The 21,995-nt window shown below is 38.9% G+C and overlaps 1 protein-coding gene across 1 annotated transcript in view; it reads left to right on the top strand.

The window, feature by feature from the left end:
• The window catches only part of LOC115794073 (CUB and sushi domain-containing protein 3-like), a 238,215-nt gene that overhangs the window by 64,238 nt on the left and 151,982 nt on the right, over positions 1 to 21,995 (top strand). The window contains exons 5-12 of the mRNA XM_030749325.1: positions 3,764 to 4,010; positions 13,385 to 13,497; positions 14,787 to 14,864; positions 16,396 to 16,483; positions 17,121 to 17,245; positions 18,966 to 19,087; positions 21,390 to 21,493; positions 21,797 to 21,909. Of these exons, the coding sequence (XP_030605185.1) occupies positions 3,764 to 4,010; positions 13,385 to 13,497; positions 14,787 to 14,864; positions 16,396 to 16,483; positions 17,121 to 17,245; positions 18,966 to 19,087; positions 21,390 to 21,493; positions 21,797 to 21,909 (990 nt within the window). The remainder of the gene's footprint in view (positions 1 to 3,763; positions 4,011 to 13,384; positions 13,498 to 14,786; positions 14,865 to 16,395; positions 16,484 to 17,120; positions 17,246 to 18,965; positions 19,088 to 21,389; positions 21,494 to 21,796; positions 21,910 to 21,995) is intronic.

The raw sequence follows: 21,995 nt of genomic DNA on the forward strand, positions 1-21,995 counted from the left end.
CCAAGGGGCCACACTGGAAACTGGGACTGCTGTGGAGGGCCCCACCAAGCTGAACTCAATTCTGTGGTGCAGCCCTCCGCAGCAGTCTGAGTTTGTTGTGTGGCCCTTTGGGGACATTAATTGCCTACCCCTGCTTTAATGTGACTCTTGAATTGCTTGTGACTTTTTGGATAATTTATTTCCGCGTTTTGAGTTTTTTGAAACTTGGGGAGCGCCATCATAATACCATTGTGGTGCCGTCTTACCCATCCCTCGTGACAATATATGTTACTATATGTCCTTATATGTTATGTCTATGTACCTACTACTCCACACCCATAGCAAGCACCGCTGGTTTGGAGTGCATCATCTTTTTCACTTGGATGATGATCATTCAGTTGTAAATAAAATAAAAAAAAACAAAACAAGATAAATTAAAACATTTGGATTTTAATAGTAAAAAATGAGCTGAATTGACAAAGTAACCCAAGAGGCTAGGATGTAAAACACACAACTGCCCTCAACAGTGAGTCCTTGGTTTTGACTTTCCTGCTGGCTACAACATTTCACTCCCCTGTGCTCTTCTCCCAATTTCCCATCTCTCTGAAATACCATCACAGAATAAAAGCATAAATAAATTAATTTTGGTGGATAACAAACATACCAGATGTACTGAAAAACAACAGTGTTTTAGTCATTGGTCTTAAAAAGTAATGGTAAATACCTGTGGAAACGAGAATATAATATTAGGTACGTATTTGTACAGTATTACTAAAAAAAAAAATCCTACCTGTATAAAATTCTGCTAAATTAAGATTTACAAAGCATGGTTATATTTTATATTGGTGCTTGATGCTGACAGAGATACAGTGTTAAACTTACTGTGATACTGCTAACTGATTTTTGGCAGTATTTACTTCAAATATTTTAGCACCAAATCCTGTTTGCCATTGACATCTTCTGTTATTTTTCTTTCAGTCTTTGTCAACAAATCATAGCTCCAGCTCATCCTCCAAGATTCACTCTGATACACATTTGCTGACATGGTACAAAGGCGTGCAAAGGTTATAGTTATAGTTATAGAGTCACAAAAAGAAAATATTTACTTGACTTTTGAATTGCTGTGTAAGAATTACCACACAATAATGCTGACAGAGGTCTGAGAGAAAGAAAAAAATAGATGCTTGAAGCTTTTTTGGAGCTTTATCAAAATAACTGCAACTTTCCAATACAACAGAAAACAGAAGGCAGGTGATTCATGATTGAGCTGTAGCAATTCTTGAATCATTTTGAATTTGATTGAAGTACCTACTGACTAACAGCAGAGGAAAAAGCCTTCTAAGCCTTCCAAAATGTATTAAATTCAGTACCGAACACACTGACAAACTCACAACATAACTCTTAATTATTACCATAACCGCCACACTAGAATTCCATTTAAAGGTGTGAACATCATGTAAAGTTATCGGAATAAATTCATCCCTTAAAGTTGGAATGCAGAACTTTAGCATATAAATGAACCTCCTTTATTCAAATTCTTGCCAGACAAGTTCACACAGTACTGATTATGCCAATCAACCTCAGGCAAATCACTTTGTTTTACATTGTACCGGATTCTGCTGTCTGCAGCTATATTCCCACGCCGGTGCACCAGTACTGATGCATCTTAAATTAATCAGCAATGATTGCGTTGGAGATGTAGCAGACTACAGGTGTGGCTGAATAACTAGTGGTGCAGCAACTAGGAGCATAGTGAGGACTATGTCTGAAATATCTAGGAAACGTTGACAGTTTGTGTAATTACTCTCACTGCCAGAAGGGGGAGACAAAAAAATCCACAGTGCAGGGTTGACACTGTATCAAAATCTAAAATCTGATGTTATGACACTGTCAACTGAGAGTGTCGGTGACAGTTGGTATATAAATTACTTTGACAGGTTAACAATAAGATAGATTGCAGCATGCAGTAAACACATCTGAATCTTAAAGATCCCCTTATGAATGGCAGTGAGTTTGACATATAAAGACGTTTGCGTCGAGGCTTACAGGCAGAATCTTCCTCTGACATTTTAGTTTTCCATTTCCATCTCTTTCTGTCTCTCTCCTGTCTGTCTTTGTTTTTTTTGTTTTTTTAGAAGCCCAATGTTTCTCGCAGTCTTCTCTGTATTCCTGTTTGTCTCTCTTCTCACTTATTATTATTATTATTATTATTATTTTTGTGTTACATTTCCTATACTCTCTTCCCCTCCCTTTCATTTTCACATGTTTTTCTGACACTTCCTCCTAGCTCTATTTTCTTTGATAGCCATGGGGATACTTTGTGCAGCCCTCCTGTCTATCATCAAGGTTAAAAAATGATATTGCTCCTCTGGTCAGATTCAGCAGCACTTTAATATCATTTTAATTTCAGTCGATAGTAATTACTCTACAAGTCTGCGGGGCACTCTTTGGAATGTCATCTTAAATACATTTAGAAGATATACCATATGCCACTCAGGCTAAGTCTTATTATGATGGAGCATATGATGACTTAAATCCAGAAAAAAATCATGTCTTCACAATCTTTTGGTGTTATAAGGCATTCAACAGCCTACCCGTGGGATAGTCTACAAAGTCTGCCCTTGATATGAATCATACATGTGTGAGACATCACTGATGTCTCACACATGTATCAATTTAGAATTGCTGCCCTTCTAATAAAGACTTTGATCAGTTGCTGTAATTGTGCTAATGTGTCGAAGAACATTGATCAAAACTAACTAGTAGCCCGTGCTCATGTCTCCACACTGTCTTTTCCCCCTTTGTCTTCATTGTCTTCTGTATTTTTATACATCAGCTTCCTTGTTCCTTGACCAATCATGTAATGCAGCACACAGGAATGTTCCAAGGCTGGCAGTTCTGACAGCCCTGTGTGGAGCACTGAGCCATCAAAGGTTTCAGCTGGCACAGCTGAGTGTCACATATTAGTCTTAAATGATGTGAAAACTGTGAAAGCCCTGCCATCATTAGAATTCTTTAGGGAGAAGAAACGGATACAGGGATAGAGGGGAGGGTGGTGAATAATAGCGAAAAGCTCTGAGAGGGCTCAGAGGAGAGGAATGAAGTGAGAGATGGAGAGATATGAGAAAGAGTTGTGGGGGGAAAGGGACATGGAGTGAAAGAGAGCGAGCCACTGTTATAGTGGACTGCATTAACATTCAGCTGATGTGCCATGCACCCCACATTGCATTTTTTTTTACAGCATTATAAACCGTCTTTAAAACCATTTTTTTCTGTTTGTTTGTTTTTTGAAGTATGAGGGGACTTAGAGGAAGCAGCGATGAATTTATGACTATCAGATGGAGAAAGCCCAGGAGATGTTTAGGATTTTACCCCCTCATCGTGACCAAATTAGTACCCAGCTAATTTGTTAATTATTCTGCTCAGTGTCACTCAACTAATTCTCGCCCTCATAAACAAAACACAAACAACCTTTCAATCTTGCATTTCATATGGTCAGCAGTCCCACAGTTGTGCTGAAAGAAGCTCTACATAGTGGACTTGACAACCTGTGAATGTGTAGAAACAATTGTGTTTAAATGGTCTGTGCAGTTCAAAGTGCTACTTCCACATCGGTCCTTCTCTGGTTTGTATTTATCTGAGGGGACAGGTACAGACGTTTCATGCTTGCAGTCACATTTTCCTCATGTTGAACTTTGAGAAACAGGTCTAAAATAACCTAGAGACCATGTGTCTGTTCTTCCCCTACCCCTCCCCATCCGTTTTTCTCTTTGGTGACTGACAGCGGAGGACACATGCGGTGGCACCCTGAGGGGCTCCAGCGGGCTCATCTCCAGCTTCGATTTCCCCAGTGGTGAATCCCCCAGCACTGGTGGAAGTGGAGGTGCTTGGGGGTTGGGCAGCAGCGGAGAGTGTAAGTGGACCATCCTGGCAGATCCGGGAGACACCATTTCGCTGGTGTTTACTGAATTTCAAATGGAAGAGAAGTCAGACTATCTGGAAATAGAGGGATCGGAACCGCCGACCATCTGGTGAGTTGACCTGTGTGGAGGAATGAGGGTGAGAGGTGCTTGTATTTCATCAGATGAGCATTTAGTCTTTATATTAAGAGTTGTATTGCGACAGGTGGTGTGTACAGCGTGTTTGGTCTTGACAAAGCATTAAAAGAAAATTGGGCTGTGGTTTGTGTGAGACAAACTGTGTTAGCAGCATTGGAGGTCGGGTTTCCACAAGCACTAAGGTGTGTATAACATTTTCTAGCGCACATTATCTTTCTGCAAAGAAGTGAATGGTTTTAGTGTTTGAGTAAAACTGTGAAATCACCGCACATTTATCACTTTTATTATTATTCGTTTGAGATGCACATATGAAGTCAGGTTTTATTGACAGGAAACTTCACTAAGTAATAAAATATCTTTTATTTCTGCAGAATAATACCACATTTAGTGTTTCAGTAGGTTTTATGGGCCCACAGCTGCAGTTACAAACCCAGGCCCATTGTCTAAGAATATTTGGGTGAAAAAAAAAAGCTCCCTAAAAATACTTTGCATAACAGAAAATGGGGAAATAAATGCAGAGAGGTCCAGTGAAGGCTTAGGTTGTAAAGGGACAATTACAAAAACACTACAGAAAGGTTTAAAGGTGCAACACAATCTATAGAATTAGTGGAAGTTGCTTTAAAGCGCCAGAATTTCAGAATACAACAAATCAGTGTGTTGGTCATTCCTCCCACTTCAAGTCTTCTTTTTTTCAAACCTTTGTTTATGAAAAGACAGCAGTAAAATCAACAGCAGCTGTGTACACCAATAACACACACACATAGACACACACACACAAATACACAAATTAAGTATGCCAATGTATGAGATATAACCAAAATTTATAAACTTCAGTGCCAATAAAGCCTAAAGTCTCAATAAAAGTTATTGTCTTATGGGAAAAACAGGAGCAATAATAGTCAAGCAAAATATTTGTGTACACAGGAACTGCTAAAATTCAGCCACGGCCTTTAGTCCAGACACGCATTTTAAAATACAAAATGGCTATGATATGCTGCAGTACCGTGTATATGTGTGTGCGTGTGCTTTTGCGTGTGTGTATCCTCCATGAAGGACCAGACGAGCCACATCACATAGCTCTGACAGTGACATGCAGAGGTGGGAGTGTGATGATATGAGGCTGCACAAGTATAAAAGGTGTTGGCGAGATGGCATTGATAGATGGCACCATGAATGCTTGTGGATATAGCAAAGTACTGGCTGACAAGACGACTCCCAGTTTCCAGAAGACTGGCAGAAGAAGAACATTCCAGCATGATAATGATCCAAGCACACTGCCAACATCATACTAAAGTTTCTTTTTTTAATATATTTTTTAGGCTTTTAGCCTTTATTGCAATAGGACAGAAGAGAGAAGACAGGAAAGCTGGGAGAAAGGCCAGGGGAAGGCACATAGTAAGTGGCCTTGGGGCAGATTCAAACCCAGGCCTCTTCATTAGCCTTATGACACATGGCTTGCCTGCTCAACCCAGCGAGCAAAACTGACCCTAAAGTTTCTAAAGATATTAAAAAGCAAATCTATGACCCGGCCTAGTATGTTGCCCACTTAAGCACCTTTGGGGTAATTTATAGAGAATGGTAGAGTGATGCAACCCAATCCAGGAAAGTGCAGCTAAAATATAGAAATTTGTGCAGCACTGATCAAAAATAAAGGTGGCCATATGAACTACTGAAAGAAAAAAAAAAGCTTTGATTTTCATTAATAATGAACTTTTGCTGTATTGAGTTCCCATTCTGGAGCCTCTGTTTTTAATACACGTAACCTAAAATGAGGAATTTATCCCACTTGAGTAATTTTGTACAACACGATGACTGGACTGTGTTTTATTATAAACAAGACAAAATGACATGGGCACAGAATAAATAAGTTTGGACTGTAGCTGTAAAGATCGCAAGAGATTTGGCAACTCTTAATTTTATTCCAAAGAGAGATTGGTGCATGGTAAAGCTGCATTGCCTCAAGATGTTTTCTTAGTTCTTCTGATAACAAGTGGCCTGCCTGCTGACATCTTAAAGCACGCAAAGGAACAAAGGTTTGTTATTTAGGATGTAGAGATTGTGAAACCCTGGGGCAGTATAATCTTGAACATAACAATTTGGCCAATTGCTCATTTTTGTTGTTATTCATCCCTCACTTTTCTGCCAAGAACCAAAGAAATCTTCATTGTAAAATAAATAAATAAATAATGGAAGCATTTTACTTCTCCTGAGTTATCAAGTTTAAAATTAGATCCCACATATAGCTATAAGGGTGCAAAATTATGAAAGGGATGCACAAACAACAGAAAAACATTGGGCCACTGCCATTGGGGAATGTGATATTATTTATGAGCAAGCTGATGACAGTCAACAAGGTGATATTGGTCAATACAGATGCTCTGTTGAAACATCTGTGCGCCCCTGTTTGCATGCATGGTTGTGCATAATGTGGTTAGAAGTGTCACTTTTGAATCAGCCACACATAGGAAAAAAAGCTGTGAATTTTCATACACAGTTGTGAGGGAAAAAAATGAAGATTTTAAATACGTCTCATGGATCTGGGAAGCTAAATAAATTCACAAATTTGCTGTTGCATAATTGGGATTACACATGAATGAAAAATCTTTGACAGGATTTTGTTTAAACAGGAATATTTCTGGCTTTCTGCAGAGGTTTGATGTAGAAATCCTTCTAAACCAAAACAAGGAAGTATGAAATTGGTTTGACCCCCTAACCTTAAGGCTAAGGTTCACCTTTGTGTCCTGGGTGAATGGGAGTGTGCGGCTGGTTTATTTGATCCTGCCAGGCATTAATTATAATTGGCTGAAAGAAGCTCTAATCAATCATCAAGATAGGCGCGTTGTTGTCCCTGAGAGTTGCCATTCTGAGTCAAGAGAGAGCGAGAGAGGCAAACAATGTGTCAGTGAGAGACAGAGTCAAAAAGAGAGGTGCTCTGGGTGTGGCGATGACTGCTAAGTATTGTATGTTGACGCAGCTAAGAAGAGCATGGCAGGAAGCCGATATGGGATGACACTGATGTGTTTTGACAGGCCATCAGGTAACCCTCTTCTCATAGGTGTAAAAGCTCCAATTTTAACTCTTTCACTGACAGAAAGACGTCTCCTTTTTAAAGCTTTCGAGCCCCACTGGAGAATGCACTGTGGGTTTTTTGTGTCTTCGACTTTGCAGTATTTATTAAAAATGACTAAAAAGAAAAAAAAAAAAAGTTTACATGCATTTTATTTAGAGTGTTGGTGTGTGCTGAAAATTAGACCGTGACCAAAGTGAAAAGTTTTGAAAACTTTTGTGTTACTGTTTTAAGAGAAATGAAAGAAACACACAGCAAATGTGAAGCAACATTATATTTATCCATTGTTGATTATTTTCTATGGATTTTTTAACTTGAAGATGCCAGACTGTGTCTGTTCTTTGAGTTATTGCAGATAGATAAACACTAACCTGTAGCACATGTATCAGAAAGTGTTCAATAAACAGTATTTTCCAAATATTGTGCAGACAGTGAAGTTCAGATAACAAAAACTTAGAAATACTGGAATGTCTGCTTGTTTCTGATTGCGTCATTGTTTGGCAACCGGGATTTTTCTGTTTGTCTTTGGCTGATCAATTATTACATGTACCACCAAAAAAAAAAACAAGAAAAAGAAAAAAAAAGAAAAAAATTTTTTAAATGGCATCTTTGGATGAAACATGGGGTTGATATGTTTATCATTAAAAATGTGTATTAAACTATATCTGCATATCAGATAAAATTTGACAAGAACACTACATCCCATTGGAGACTCCTCTGTTGAATACTGGGTGAACTGACACATTAATTTTAGGGTATGAATTATAATTTTTTCTTTCTTTATAGGGTAAAGCCATTTATAAAGCAGTAACTTCATTTGTGTTGTTTTTTTTCTGCTGTGTATGGTGACCATCCATCACTTGGAACACCAAGATGATTTTATTATATGTAACAAATGTCAGAGGCTGTCAGACAGAGTTCTTGTTTTAGGCCCAACAATCGAAGTGGGACCTGGTGAGCTTGAGTGCAGCGGGGCCAGAATTTTAGAGAGATGTCTTTAACTTCACCAGGTAAACAAACAGACAGGCAAACAAACACGATCCAGTGCGAGTGATCCTCTCGTGACTATAAAATTCATTGCTTTTGCTCGCTCTCCTTTTATGAGTGTCTCCTAAATGTGTACAAGGCCATTGGACGGGCAAACTCTCAAACATCCTAACATATAGCAGCAGCGGCAGGCAGAGACAAGTAAACTGTCAATTTACCCTTGAGGTTTACAGCTGCTTAACAATGATTTAGAGCCTGAAACCTCAAACTCTGCAAAATTTAAGATGGACTTTTAGCCTTTTGTCAGGCAAAAAGACTTGAAATGGAGCCCAACTTCTTATCCTCCCTTGACCTGTTGCATTACGTATTAATATCAGGTTATTATACCTGAATATAACATGAATATAAATGTGAATCCTCCCAAGTAGTTACAAATTTAGAAACCTTGATCCTGGATAAGTCCTAAATAATACCCAAGACAGTGCAGGTCAGAGAAACATAATTCATACTTTCCACACGTATATGAGTGCGCTAAGTATAAATAAATAAATAAATAACTAAAAACTCACTTTGAGTTACCCATTGTTGCCAGCCACCTTCCTGGAAGTGGATGCAAACATTATTACACATTCCAAATGGATGAAAATCCACAATTTCCAGGATTATAGGAATGAAATCTGTTTTCCTGACACCTCTTACTAGTTTTTATCCTTTTATCAATTGAAGATTTCTATCAGATTTCTGCAAATGAGTTTATTGATTCCATCAAGCCAGGGAAGTTTGATTTGAGGCTGCACATCAATCACCATGAAAATAGACACACACACACACACACACACACACACACACACACACACACACACACACACACACACACACACACACACACACACACACACACACACACACACAAAATTCTCTGACAAAAACCAACACTGGAGTCTGGTGAAGCCAAGGAAAGCAGTTCTTTGTTATTCTTCTGACCTTTAATGTGATTGTCCAGCCCTGTTCACAAAGGGCAAAAACAACAAGCTGTAGATTACACGTCAGTTATTACATCAAACACAGAACATAAAACCTCAGAGGCTTTGCGGATATTAAATACACTCTTAGCTTATACAGTATACTGTTAAATTTGACTATTTCATTTCATTTTTTTTTTTTAATCATCTACTTTTTTTCTTCTCCGTTTGAGTCCTGCTCCAGTCTTTTGTCAGTCTGGCAGTTTTTTTCTTTCCCGGTTCACCGAGTATGAACAGTCTTGCATAGTGGCTGAATGGTTCTCAGAGAAAGATAACTATAGTCAAAGCAGGTTAAGTAATTAATGCGAGTAGCTGCCGGGTATACAACCTGTTCTGAGAAACCAGTGTACTGCAGACCAACAGGCGCCAATCTGCTTAAGTTAATTTCCTGAGCCATAACTGATGAGGGAGCAGTGGAAGGGATGGAGAGCAACAGTTTCTTCCTTATCACATGAAAGATTCCTACAACTACTCCCTCTTGTCTGATTTTATAGAACATGTGTGGGAGGAAAAGATAAAAATCACCTGGGTCTTTTCCTTTTTTCCACTAATCGCTTATTATCTGTAGTGTGCCTACATCTAACCTTCATCTCTGTGAAACAAAGTGAAGGCCCCAGAGGTTTCAGCTTATTGCTGTGGCCTCTGGGCCATGTTTGGCCAAAGTACCTGCACACTGAGACTTGTTAAGTTAGCATTTTGATAAAATTGCCATGCCCCCGTTGGCACTGTTTTATCAAATCATGCATGTTTTATTTAAATAAATTCATAAAGACACTTTAAAACTGTGTCGCAAACCTATGAAACAATAGGGCTTGGCCCCCAATCAGGGGTAAGTATGCAAACTTTGGATAAAATCAGTCACATAAAAACAAGAAGTAATCTCCAAAAAGCCATATTGTACATCTTTGAAAGGAACAAATGGGCATCCAGAGTGAGTCTTTAGAGATAGAAAGGCAGTGAATTATGTGAGGTATCCATTTTTCCCATTGGATTTTCTCATCCTTTTCACTTGGCGTGCATTGGTGGAGATACAATAGGAAAACAGCAGACAGCACTCACTTGCTCTTATCTGTTTTAAGGAGACTGGGCAGCCCAGTTATTTATTTGTTTCCATGACAGTTACATTAACGAGTACCAGTGACATGCATCACTGTTTTGCGAAGTTCCACTGAATTATTTTGCACAAGCAGCTGGCTACTCTTAAAAAATGTATCACTAACCGGACTTACAAGGAGAGCTGCAATATGAAAAAAGCATGGGAGAAATAATATAATGCACATATATTCTCTTATCGGTTATCGCGCGCGCACACACACACACGCACACACACACACGCACACACACACACACACACACACACACACACACACACACACACACACACACACACACACACACACACACACACACACACACACAAACACATAAATTCAGTTCAATTCAATTCAATTTTATTTCTTTAGCGCCAAATCACAACAAACAGTCGCCGCAAGGCGCTTTGTATTGCGGGTAAAGACCCGTATAAATAGATACACACCTTGTTGCTCAGTTACATACAACATTCCATATCTTTAAAAAAAAAAAAACCAAGAAATTTAAGATGCTGCAAGGTGGCCTTCGGCCTATGAGCACATTTGTGTTCATTTGGGTGTCTGTCCTTACTGGGACAGCTGCTTGAGCATGTGGTGAGTGAATGTATTTCTGCTGCAAGCATCCCAGGAACCATATCACAGTACATGGAATATATTTTCCCATTGTACCTGCATTTCTTTTTATAGTGTGGAGTTACTGCATAACTTAATAGAATGGCTTTGATGCACATTGTTGCAAAAACTATACTCACTGGAGCAAGTTATCTGCAAGATGCCGTTAAGCCTTGATTTACTGTTGATGACAGATCATATTTTACTCTGCCAACTCTCCCTTTGTGACAGCAGTATATTTGGCTCCACTGGCCTTAAATCTGTAACCACACTGCTACTTCTGGATGGGTATAATTTTGTTATATCGATCTATTTTGTTTACACACTTCCAGCAGAAATCTTGAAATACTTTGCAGCTTTGTTTCAAGACTCATGGCAGCAGGATCTTCACCTACAGCTATTTGAAAGCTGCTCTTTTTAATTCTGCCTGTATATTAGTGTCATTAGCATTTTATCAATGATGCATTGAGATGAAAGGTCAGCTTTTGTGTGAAAATCAATCACCCTTTAACTCCCCTCTTGAAGCTGCCATCATTTCTCCCGTGTGATTGATAATTTGGGTTAAAGAGGTCAGTATTCAAAAAAATCAATCTAGTTTAGTGCATCAATAAAAAACAAAACCAAACAACAACAACAAAAATATTGAGCAGCCTATAATCTGTCTGACACGTTTCAGTCTGAGGTAAGGCAGGTTAAATTTAAACAGCAGGGACCAGTGGTGTAATCAAAATAAGGAGAAATCAAATGCCAAGTAGACTTACTAATGCATTTCTTAAATCTGCAATGGTCACCAATTAGTCACCTTTTTCTTTTTGTTTCTCTACATCACTCTGTTCCTGCCTCTTTTTCCAACTGTCACTTTCATTTATTTTTCATTTTACTTTAGTCTCGCTGCCCCTTAGGTTGCTCGGTAGTAAATGCCAAAGAAATTACATAGACAAACCTTTAAAAAAACGACTGCACGCACCTTGACACGCACAATAAGAGACATGCAAGTGGGTGGGTACAAATGCATGCATGCATTGTTTTTGATCAAAGAGAGTGTGTGCTATTGACTGCAGTATGGCAGAGCATGGTGAAGTGATTGCAGAGCAATAGGGGGGGAAAAAAAAAAAACAGCTGGTTAGCCAGACAAATGAGACGGTCCCCGGCAGCTTTAAGCCTCTGTGATTATAGAGAATCCCTGATGCCGCGGCCAAGCACAGAATAAAAGCTCTGATCTAAAACCAGCCAAAGACACTAAAATAGATGTAGTCAGACCACACAGAGACTCTGAGTCACATGGACAAGTTTTTGCAGTGCCATTACGACCATCGAAAACACATGTGCACGTAGGTAAATCACATTTTGTGGCTGCCGCAACATGTAAAATTGGGCTTTTAAGTGATTGTGAAGTTTGCTTAGTTTTGCCAATAAAAAATTATGACCAGGGTGTCTGAAACTCACCCGGCAGGGTCACAGGAAGTAAATTTCCCGGGGGTGTTGGAAGGACATCTTTTCATGTTCCTGCATGCACTAATAAACATGTTACAGTCAACAGTATAGTTAAAATGTGGCAAAAGATATGAAAGAGCAACACAAAAATGTCCTTTAAAGTCCACAGAGCACTGTGGTGTCAGTTCTTGCACACAGACTGATCATATAGATCACCTCCGCAATGCCAAGAACATTCATTGTTTTTCAGCATGAAAACATGTCTTCAGTATTCTTTTGTGATGAAGAAGACAGTGTGTGTATGTTTGAGGTCAAATATCACAGAACTAATATACTAGTAATTTGCCTTTTGATTTTATGACTACCCAGCAGAAATAGCATCAAAGAGGTGTTTGACTTAGAAAAGTGGTCTAAGAATTTGCTGGATGTGTACAGTATGTATTAGCTCATTGGATTAGTTACTCTAATAACTCAGCTTTCAATGTTATTTCCATGGCATATACCATATAAAAGCTAACATGTTATTAAGTTGAGCAGAATATTAGTCAAAAACCCCTGTGGTCATATAGGGCTGTCCAACTATGGTTCTTACCACAATAATGCCAATCACACAGTTTGACAGCATTCTCAGTGGTTTATTTATTGTAATTTTAGCATTTCTTATTCCTGGCTCTTACGTAGCCATTTGCTTTTGAATTGATATGGTGAATAAAGTTATTAAGGCTCATATGGACCCCATTAAGATCTAACCGAGAGCTGGTAATTATGTGTTGTAGAACTTGCACTTGTGCCACCTAAAGATTCTACTGCCAGGAGGCTGAGGGGTAACACTTGCAGCCAACTGTATTTTTCTCTCTAGTCATGACATAATTAGCAGATGTTAATAGTATAAGATTCATTCAGCAGTCCACACCTATAGCTGATGTGCTGCAGAGCTCTCATTCTTGTAAAGAACCTTGTAAAAGAAAAATTACAGGTTCTTATTATTATTTTCTTCATCTATATGGGAATTCTGTATAAACATATAATATAACCTATATACTATGAATAGGTGCCTTCTGAGGGACTTATTAACTAACACTTAATTCAATTTAAAAAACATAATTTTTCTCCTGTTTGATTGTTTACACACAGGCTATCTGGAATGAATATTCCGGCACCCATCATCAGCAACAAAAATTGGCTACGGCTGCATTTTGTGACAGAGAGCAACCACCGCCACAAAGGCTTCAGGGCTCAGTATCAAGGTAAGACATGATTACTTCATTTGCACATCGTAATAGAGGGCCCCCTACATGAACAAAAGGGGTTCATCATAGGAAAAACACACTGTAATTACAAAATGTGTTTTTGATCTTTGTTAACTGAATATCAAACACTTTGATTAATATTCTCTGCAGAGGGCATGAAGGCTTTCTCTGCTTTAAATCAATGACTTCAAAGGGCCTTGTTAATCAAATGTTTGAGAGATAAATACTGTATATATACTCTCACCCTTACAAAACAGCTCTGAAAGCTCTATAGTCTGTTACCCTGTCATTGTTTTTGAGCCTGACTTTTAAGTCACTGTATGTGCTGCATATACGATTTGCTGCATACACTCAGCCTCAAAGCGTAGCCCCAAAACAGATTTGAAATCTGCTTGCTCACTATAAAGCTCTATATAAACACTGACTAAGATCCATGTGGCAAATCATTGTAAACATAAGTCAAACATTCATTCAGGTGCATGAATCAGGTGCATGCATCTATTCCTTTTAATTGTTATGTAGTGTTCAAGCAGTTTTTATATGATCATGTTTTCAGTTTTCATATGAACATGATAGATATTTTTAAGCAAAGACAAGCACTCAGTAGTTTTATGCAGCAGTCTGCTTTTAAGCATGTATCAGTTCCTATCTTATCAGTAAATAGATTCACCTCCTTTTTTTTATGTATCTGTGTTGAAACAACCAGCTGACCTAGAGCGCAATTCAGAGGAGAGGCATTGTCCCAGTATTTTCAAATTCAAATAGCCTTGTTTTTGCTTGGTTTTTTTTGCTTGATACACCATTTACTGCCCATGGCTGTTCTGTTAATGATGACAGCCACTTGCATCACCTGGCTTTTGTTTGCAATCTGGCCCCTGCTGCGTTTAATTAGACTTTCTTTAGATAAGGAGCATTACAGTCCTTGGGCTGCTCTTTGATTCTGCATGGTGTTTCCCCCCCTACAAGCTATAACCATTAAATCTGCTCTGACCAATCAATTTCCATCCACTGTTTAAAATGCTTGAGTTATGCGAACAGGCAAACATAAAACAAAATAAATAAATAATCTAGGTTTGATTAACTTGTCAGGGCAACCCTTTAGAATGCATCATAGCCACTGGACTAATGTCTTTTAATAAAAGGATTCACAGCAGAAGCAATTACAGTTTGATGTTCTTCATAAGACCAAGTATTATCCAGAGAAAGAAACACTTGTACTGTATCTTCTCACATCTAATACTGTAACTTCTTCTATCTAATGAACTCTTTCTATTGCTCTCGACCAGTGAAAAGCTCTGGAGAGCTTAAATCCAGAGGGGTAAAATTATTACCAGGAAAGGACAACACTAACAAACTGTCTTTGAGTAAGTCTTTTATTTTTCTTATGCAACTGTTTTCATTGTTTGAATTTTTTGTTTATGTAGGGCTTGTGTTCTGGGTCTTTGTTTTCTTTCTGTCTTTTTTTTTTTTTTTTTTTTACTTTTTTGCTGCTTCATTTGATGAAGGAATTAAGCTACAGTACTAGATTTTGCAGAAGTGCAGTCTCTTTTTCTTTCTGATGACCTATTTCCCCCTGCTCCCCAGGACCTCCTGCCCTGACAGAAAGGCACTCAGTTAGATCAGGCCTAGTTTGGTTATATTGCAGCAAAACACTAAATTTGATCTTCTGTCAGACTAAACTCCATCTGTCTCATTCTCTTCTATGTAAGCTACACATTAGACAGACTTATGCCCATGCACTGTGTGATCTACACAAGCAGGAATAGTCAAGGTTGAGTGACCACTCACTTGTCAGATGATTTGTGTACACTTAGAGGGAAGTGAATGCATTCTAATTGCTCGCGGAGCTCTGTCATTAACATAAATCTGTAGCAGAATTCCCTCCAACTCAACAGTGTGCTAAACACTTTGATGATAACAGGTTGTAATCTTTATTACCTTATGTGTCATAGAGCCTGCACTGTATGAAGACATGAATAATGCAGTGAGCTGTAGTCTTTTCTATGAAACAATACTGTATATCATTTCAGAGACTGTGAGGAGATGCTACATACCGTATGCCTCATGGATTTATTCTGTATAATTGAACTCACAACTGCATTAAAACCTGTGGTGATTAAGTTCAAAATTAATGAACTTCCTCAAAGAAGACAACGTGCTATTACAGCTTCTCGCATTAAAACTGAAGGGGTCTTTGTTTGTGTTTGGGGTGATGTCTTATTGCAAACATTGCAGCAAACCTCAGTGATTACTATGCGACTACATATTTCATGAGTTTAATTTCCAGTGCATTCAGACTTTGATGCAGGGATCATAATGTAAGGGGAAGATGAGCTTGTTAAAAGTCAGAACACACGAGCTATTTTCCTTCCTCTAAACCGCCTCTCTACATTCATTCCATAGTAAAGGCAATACCCAATATAAGCCATATCTCCAAGGCTTTATCTAGTCTACTCAAATTATTATTATGTATGGAGAGTCTGACTGAGTGATTATTGTTGCTTCTGCAAGTGATAGTTGAAGGTTATTTAATCCTCTTAGTGCCTGTTGGACCCAGATAGATTTTCCTCAATTTTGTTTAGCTCAGGTAAGAGTGTTGCATTTACCCTTGGCACTCACTCTCATATCACAAAACACAAGTGCAAATTCACAACGGCGCTGCAAAATAACAGTCAGTTAAAAGTCTTTGACATTTAGAGATGAGGTCGAACCGTCATATGTCGCACTGTGTGATTCATGAAAGCAAATTCAGTTACCAAGCATGACTGTTGAACATGCAGGGCAATCTACTGCTCAGGTGCTTGCTATGGCAATGGGTGTTTGCTGAAAACACAGGGCTTTGGCAGTTGAAGTGTCTCTCTCACAGTGTCCTTGGTCCTTCTCTTCTCTGCTTAGTGAATGAAGGAGGAATCAAACAGGTGTCTAATTACTGCCCTGACCCAGGGGAGCCGGAAAACGGCAAACGGATAGGCTCCGATTTCAGGTGAGTTGTTGTTTTGCACCTGAAGTGAAAGATGCGCGCAGTATATGTGGGGGTGTGTTGAGGAAAATTGAAATGAGCTCTCCACGTCCAGTATTATAAACTTGCACCACATCACTGCATGCCATGAGCTTTACTGTCACGTTCTATTCAGTCAGCAACAGGTGCGCACATAAACTAGTGTTAACCAGTTTACGCTCCACCTGCTGCAGATTTGAAACACTCTTATTTTACTGTCATTTAAGTAGATTCCCAGTCTGTTGGCTATAATCTTGTTAATATTATGGAATTTAGTTTGTCTCTTTTGATAAACAGAGCCCCTTTAGCGAATATAATATCTGCAGCACACGTAGCATCATAGGAAAAAAATAGTCAGCACAGGAATTTAGAATTATCAACTTTCAGTCTCTGTACGCTGATATGTTGGAGGTTTTGATTTTTTATCTTGTGTGTACATAGTGAAGCACAGTTGATTCACCTGTCACAGTAAAGTCCATTGTCATTGGCTTGCATTAGTGAGTGCATGTTTCTTTGTTCATGAGTGACCTGAAATAAATAATGAATTTAATATTTCATCAGGAGTCATTTTTGAGGAACTGATTGCTTTTTCAGGTGTTAATGGTGTTTGCTATCTTCTCAGCATCGGAGCAACTGCTCAATTTACCTGTGATGAAGACCATGTGCTGCAGGGTTCCAAAACGATTACCTGCCAGCGCGTTGCCGAAGTCTTCGCCGCTTGGAGCGACCACAGACCCGTCTGCAAGGGTGAGAGAGCCTTCCCAATGAGCTAATAAAACTGTTTGATTAAGGCGGTGCCTCTGGATATAGGCTCTATGCAGATAGAGCAAAGTTCATTTCTGTTAATTATGTATGAAAGCCTCTTCTGCAGCACTCTACTTTTCCATTCCAAAATGCTCTCACTGTTTTTCTGCATTTCATAATACCTGGAGCACCTTTTAGAATTTGATTAATGGAAATGTGGCTAATAGACCTTCTCTCTACTTGTGCAAACAATATATTACCTTTCAGTCATATTACAATGCAGGAGTTATTACTCTGCCTTCTGAGCGCCATTTTCATCAATATTTATTGGGAATTTGAAAACATTTCTTACGGGTCATTTAGTGATGTTTATGCTGTGTGTCCAGCACAGATCTTTCTATCTTTTCTATATAAACTTAACATAAAAAGTAAGTAAATTTGTGTTTGGTTGATCATTTCTTTGTTGTAACAATGCTTCTTGGCAATAAATCGCATACTGTTGGAAAGCCTGTTTATTTCCCCTTAAATGGTGCTGCATTTGTAAGGAAAATGCATTTGTGGGTTGAGCAGCAGAGTTGAGGATGTGGGTTGCGCCCATTAAAAACGTGACAAATCTTCTCTGCCAATGCCAAACAGCTTATTCCGTTACTGGCTCTGGTTTTGCGCTTCTGGTACCCCAGGTGCTGACAGTTAGGTTTGTCATCATTGGAGGCAATCTCAATGCAGAGAGGTATTGCGGGGTTTATCAGAGACTACCTCCAGAATTTGGGAGGGGAGAGGTTGGAACAGCCTGCCTGCATTTCTGACCTCAACCCTACTGAACACTTGTGAGATCAGCTTGGTTGTGCTGTTCATGCCAGAGTGACCAACGCAACCACGTTGGCTGACTTGTGACAAATGCTGGTTGAAGAACAGCAGTGCGTGACCAAGCTGGTGACCAGCATGAGGAGTAGGTGCCAGGCTGTTGTGGCTGTGTATGGTTCTTCCACATGCTACTGAGGCCCCTGTTTGTTAAATTAATAAAATACTAAATTGGCAAAATGTCTTGTTTCTTCAGATTTCAATCATCCAATCCAATAAACAACACCAAACAAGAGTCAATAGCAGAATCAGCTGTTTGGCATTAGCAGAGAAGATTTGGCAAGTTTTTCATGGATGCAACCCACATACTCAGCTCTGTTGCACAACCCACAAATTCATCTTCCTTACAAATATGGCACCATTTAAGGGGAAACAAACAGGCTTTCCAACAGTATAAGATCTACTGCCAAGAAGTATTGTTACAACAAAGAATACAGATAGATAGAAAATGCTAAATCTGGAAAACTGCAGTATGGCCAGAAGCATGCAAAGGTTTTGGACACTAGAAGTACAGTGAATATTTGGTTTGACCTTTTTATATCTAAAACTGAACCCATTCTCCAAGGTACACTTAAATCAACTTGCCAGACTGGAGATCTTTATTAACTAGAAGAGTTTAAGCTGTCTCAGTTAAGCTCAGGGCTCTGTGGGGATCACACAGTGCGCTGAAGGACTCCTTTTTCTTCATGTTTCTCAAGGTACTTCTTTATGGCTCGTGCACATTTGGGGTTATTATGTCATGTCATGCTGCAGAATCTACTTCAGAGAACTCACTGACGACAACTAAACATTTAAAGTGCTAAAGAGTGGCACATGCTGTATATATCTTCTCTGTTTTGATGTCCCTCTTATACTGTTGCAGTGAAAACCTGTGGGTCGAATCTACAGGGACCATCAGGGACATTTACATCCCCTAACTTTCCTATTCAATATGAGAGTAACTCACAGTGTGTGTGGATCATCACTGCCAGTGATCCAAATAAGGTAGGAGAACCTGTACACTGTCCATTAAACATCCGCTGCTACTGTTATAATGGCAACAGTAATGTGGAGGAAAAAAAGGATTCTTCATTTTTTTTTTAGCTTTATTAAAATGGTTGTAAATGCTGATACAGTAAATCACACAAAATGTGCGTCCATATTCACTTTTTCATTGCACAATTTTGTTACCTGTTCACATCTGCAGTGGAGCATTAAAAAAAGCTGTTATTTCCAAAATATAAATGTAAGATAGTGAAGATCATGATTAGAAGCCCAGTGAGGCTCATGATTACTGTAATAAGAGTAAAGGTTTTGTGTACTGTCGTTGAAACCTGCGGTTCTATTAAGGTAATAAATAGTCGACCAACACTTAGAAAATTTTACCTCTGAGTAATCTCTTTGCACTGCACCTCCCTCATTAGTTATATGAAAAACACATTTTTTTTTTGTTGCTTCTGTGAGGACGGCTACCTTTATGCTATGAAAAAAATTTCCTTGCTACAGAGCTCTTGTCGATGCACTTCCTTGGAGTTTTTGGATCTGTTTTATACGGATCTGTATCCCCGGGGTTTCCCAAACTAGGCAGGGGTTACATAGAATATGCATATATTTTGATTCAAGTTCATTTTTACTTGCTCTCATTAATGTACGCCGCTGGAGTGGATGTCATTTCAGTTCTCGCTAGATTACCAGTTTGACCGTGGCTGTTGGCAGTGTAGCGATTTGCTTCACTCATCTGTGGTAACAGAAATAGTGAGAAATGATGATTGATTGAGAGCAGCTTTTCCCCAAAGTAAAGAGGTCAAAGCTGTTTTCCAAATGGTCATTACTGCTCCCCTACATAAATTTGTCTTTCCACTGCTATTCTATCCAGTGAGCCATATACACAGGGGTGTTGACTAAGTGCTTTCCTGCTAATAAATAATAACTAACCAACTGACACTCATTCAGAACTCACTAGGACTGGCAAGTGCCATTGCTTTGTGCCACTGTGCACTCTCCTAGGCAAACAAGCCACCGACTTGGCACTAAAACTTGGTCCATTAGTGTTATTATGGTAATTATGCTTATTTGCGTGTCGTAATGAGGCTGTTATACATACATATTGTGCAGACACTGACCAACCCACGGCCAAAAAAAAAAGGGAGGCTATGGATGAGCAAGCGGCCATCATATGGTTGTCATCAACAGATGTGACACTAGTGTCACTACAGCATCCTTCCTTTCACTAATCCATGCAGGCAAAGTGCGGGGTGAGATAATGTGGCATGTTTGTGTAATGTCGCTGCAGTAGACATGATTATTAGTGTAAGCAGCTGTTGCCAGTTTGAGCTTTAAAAATGTCATCTTTTGTGATGTACATGTACATTTTTTAAGGGAGAAAAAGATTCACCAGTGACAGCCAACAAAGATATCTCAAGGGGAAATGCAGACAGGCAATTAATAATATGCTTAAATTTGCCTTTCTCTGATTGGTTCTTAAAATTTGATTTGTGTACTGTGGTGGTGCTGCTGTCAGTTTCTATATTGCTTTGAAGGATGCTCGCGGTGTCCTTTGTTCATAGTTTTATGTTTGCCTTCCATTTCCTCTTCACGCCACTGTTGATTAATGTTTTTGGGTATTTTCTGGATATTTCATTAAAGCACCAGAATATACTGTATGTTAAAGCATGTGAATTATGAAAATAGAAGGAAGTGTCTTAGCCTTTGACAGCACTGCGTGATCAAACATTGAGCTGTCCTCCTGTGCAAATGCATATGACATTACATGGAGTTTCTCTGTGTAGGCCTGCCTTTCACAGTTTAGCTACAATATCTCCAGAAATATTTTCCCAAAAGGCGAGTTATGGAAATGAGCAGCTATGTTATGAATATCGTAAAAATGAGATGGTGGGTTATTTGGTAATAAATCTTTAGAATAACTGCTCATCTGATTAAGAGGGTTTGGCCTATTTAAATGAATGTAGTGAAGAAGATCGACTGTCAGGGTAGCAGTGTCTGTCAGGAGGCCTGTCTGTTTGAATCAGAATAGCTTCCACAGGCAGATGGTGGACTTTCAGCCTCATGGTTTTGTTGAAATATATAGGAAACTCTAAAAAAAAACTGCTGACAGACAAATTTACTTCACAGCCAATGTACACAGACTATCTGCAATATACCATGTTGACTTACTTTATATAATTTATACAAATGCTTCTGTAGAATGTTCTCAAATGTTATTGGATGTGTAAGAATTGCTTTACTGTTTGCAAACTCTTAACCAATCATAGACTGTCATAGTGATTTACTTTATATTTGACAACAGGTTATTCAGATCAACTTTGAAGAATTCGACCTTGAAATTGGGTATGATTCACTAACTATCGGAGATGGAGGGGAAGTAGGCGACTCTAAAACAATAATTCAAGTGTGAGTATTTCATAAAAACTTCATTGAATAGATTATTGTACCATAGTATTGCAGTCAATTCTGTCCAGAGATCAGAATTTTGCAGAGCTGGTTTGTGAGTTATTCAAAATAAATACTTGAACGAAAGAATCCTCGAACCAGTTAAATGACTCATCCACTTAAAGTCGGGCTCACTTGTTCAAGTCACATGTGTGTTTTATCTGTATATAACAATGTTTATTTTCTAATCTGGATAACATTGTGTGATGAAATGTTTGAAAAGTGAATTTTGATCTGACAGTGGTTTGTTTGTCTTATCTGCAGGCTCACTGGGAGCTTTGTCCCAGACCTAATTGTCAGTATGTCCCATCAGATGTGGCTTCACCTCCAGTCTGATGAGAGTGTTGGCTCAATTGGCTTCAAGATCAACTACAAAGGTACACAGACTATTGTGCTGATGCCATCTCTCACTGTCTGTGTTCATGTCTGTCTCTGACTGTCTTTGAGTAAAGCAACAATTTTA

Source organism: Archocentrus centrarchus, chromosome 16 (assembly GCF_007364275.1).
Source record: "Archocentrus centrarchus isolate MPI-CPG fArcCen1 chromosome 16, fArcCen1, whole genome shotgun sequence".
Classification (NCBI taxonomy): Eukaryota; Metazoa; Chordata; class Actinopteri; order Cichliformes; family Cichlidae; genus Archocentrus; species Archocentrus centrarchus.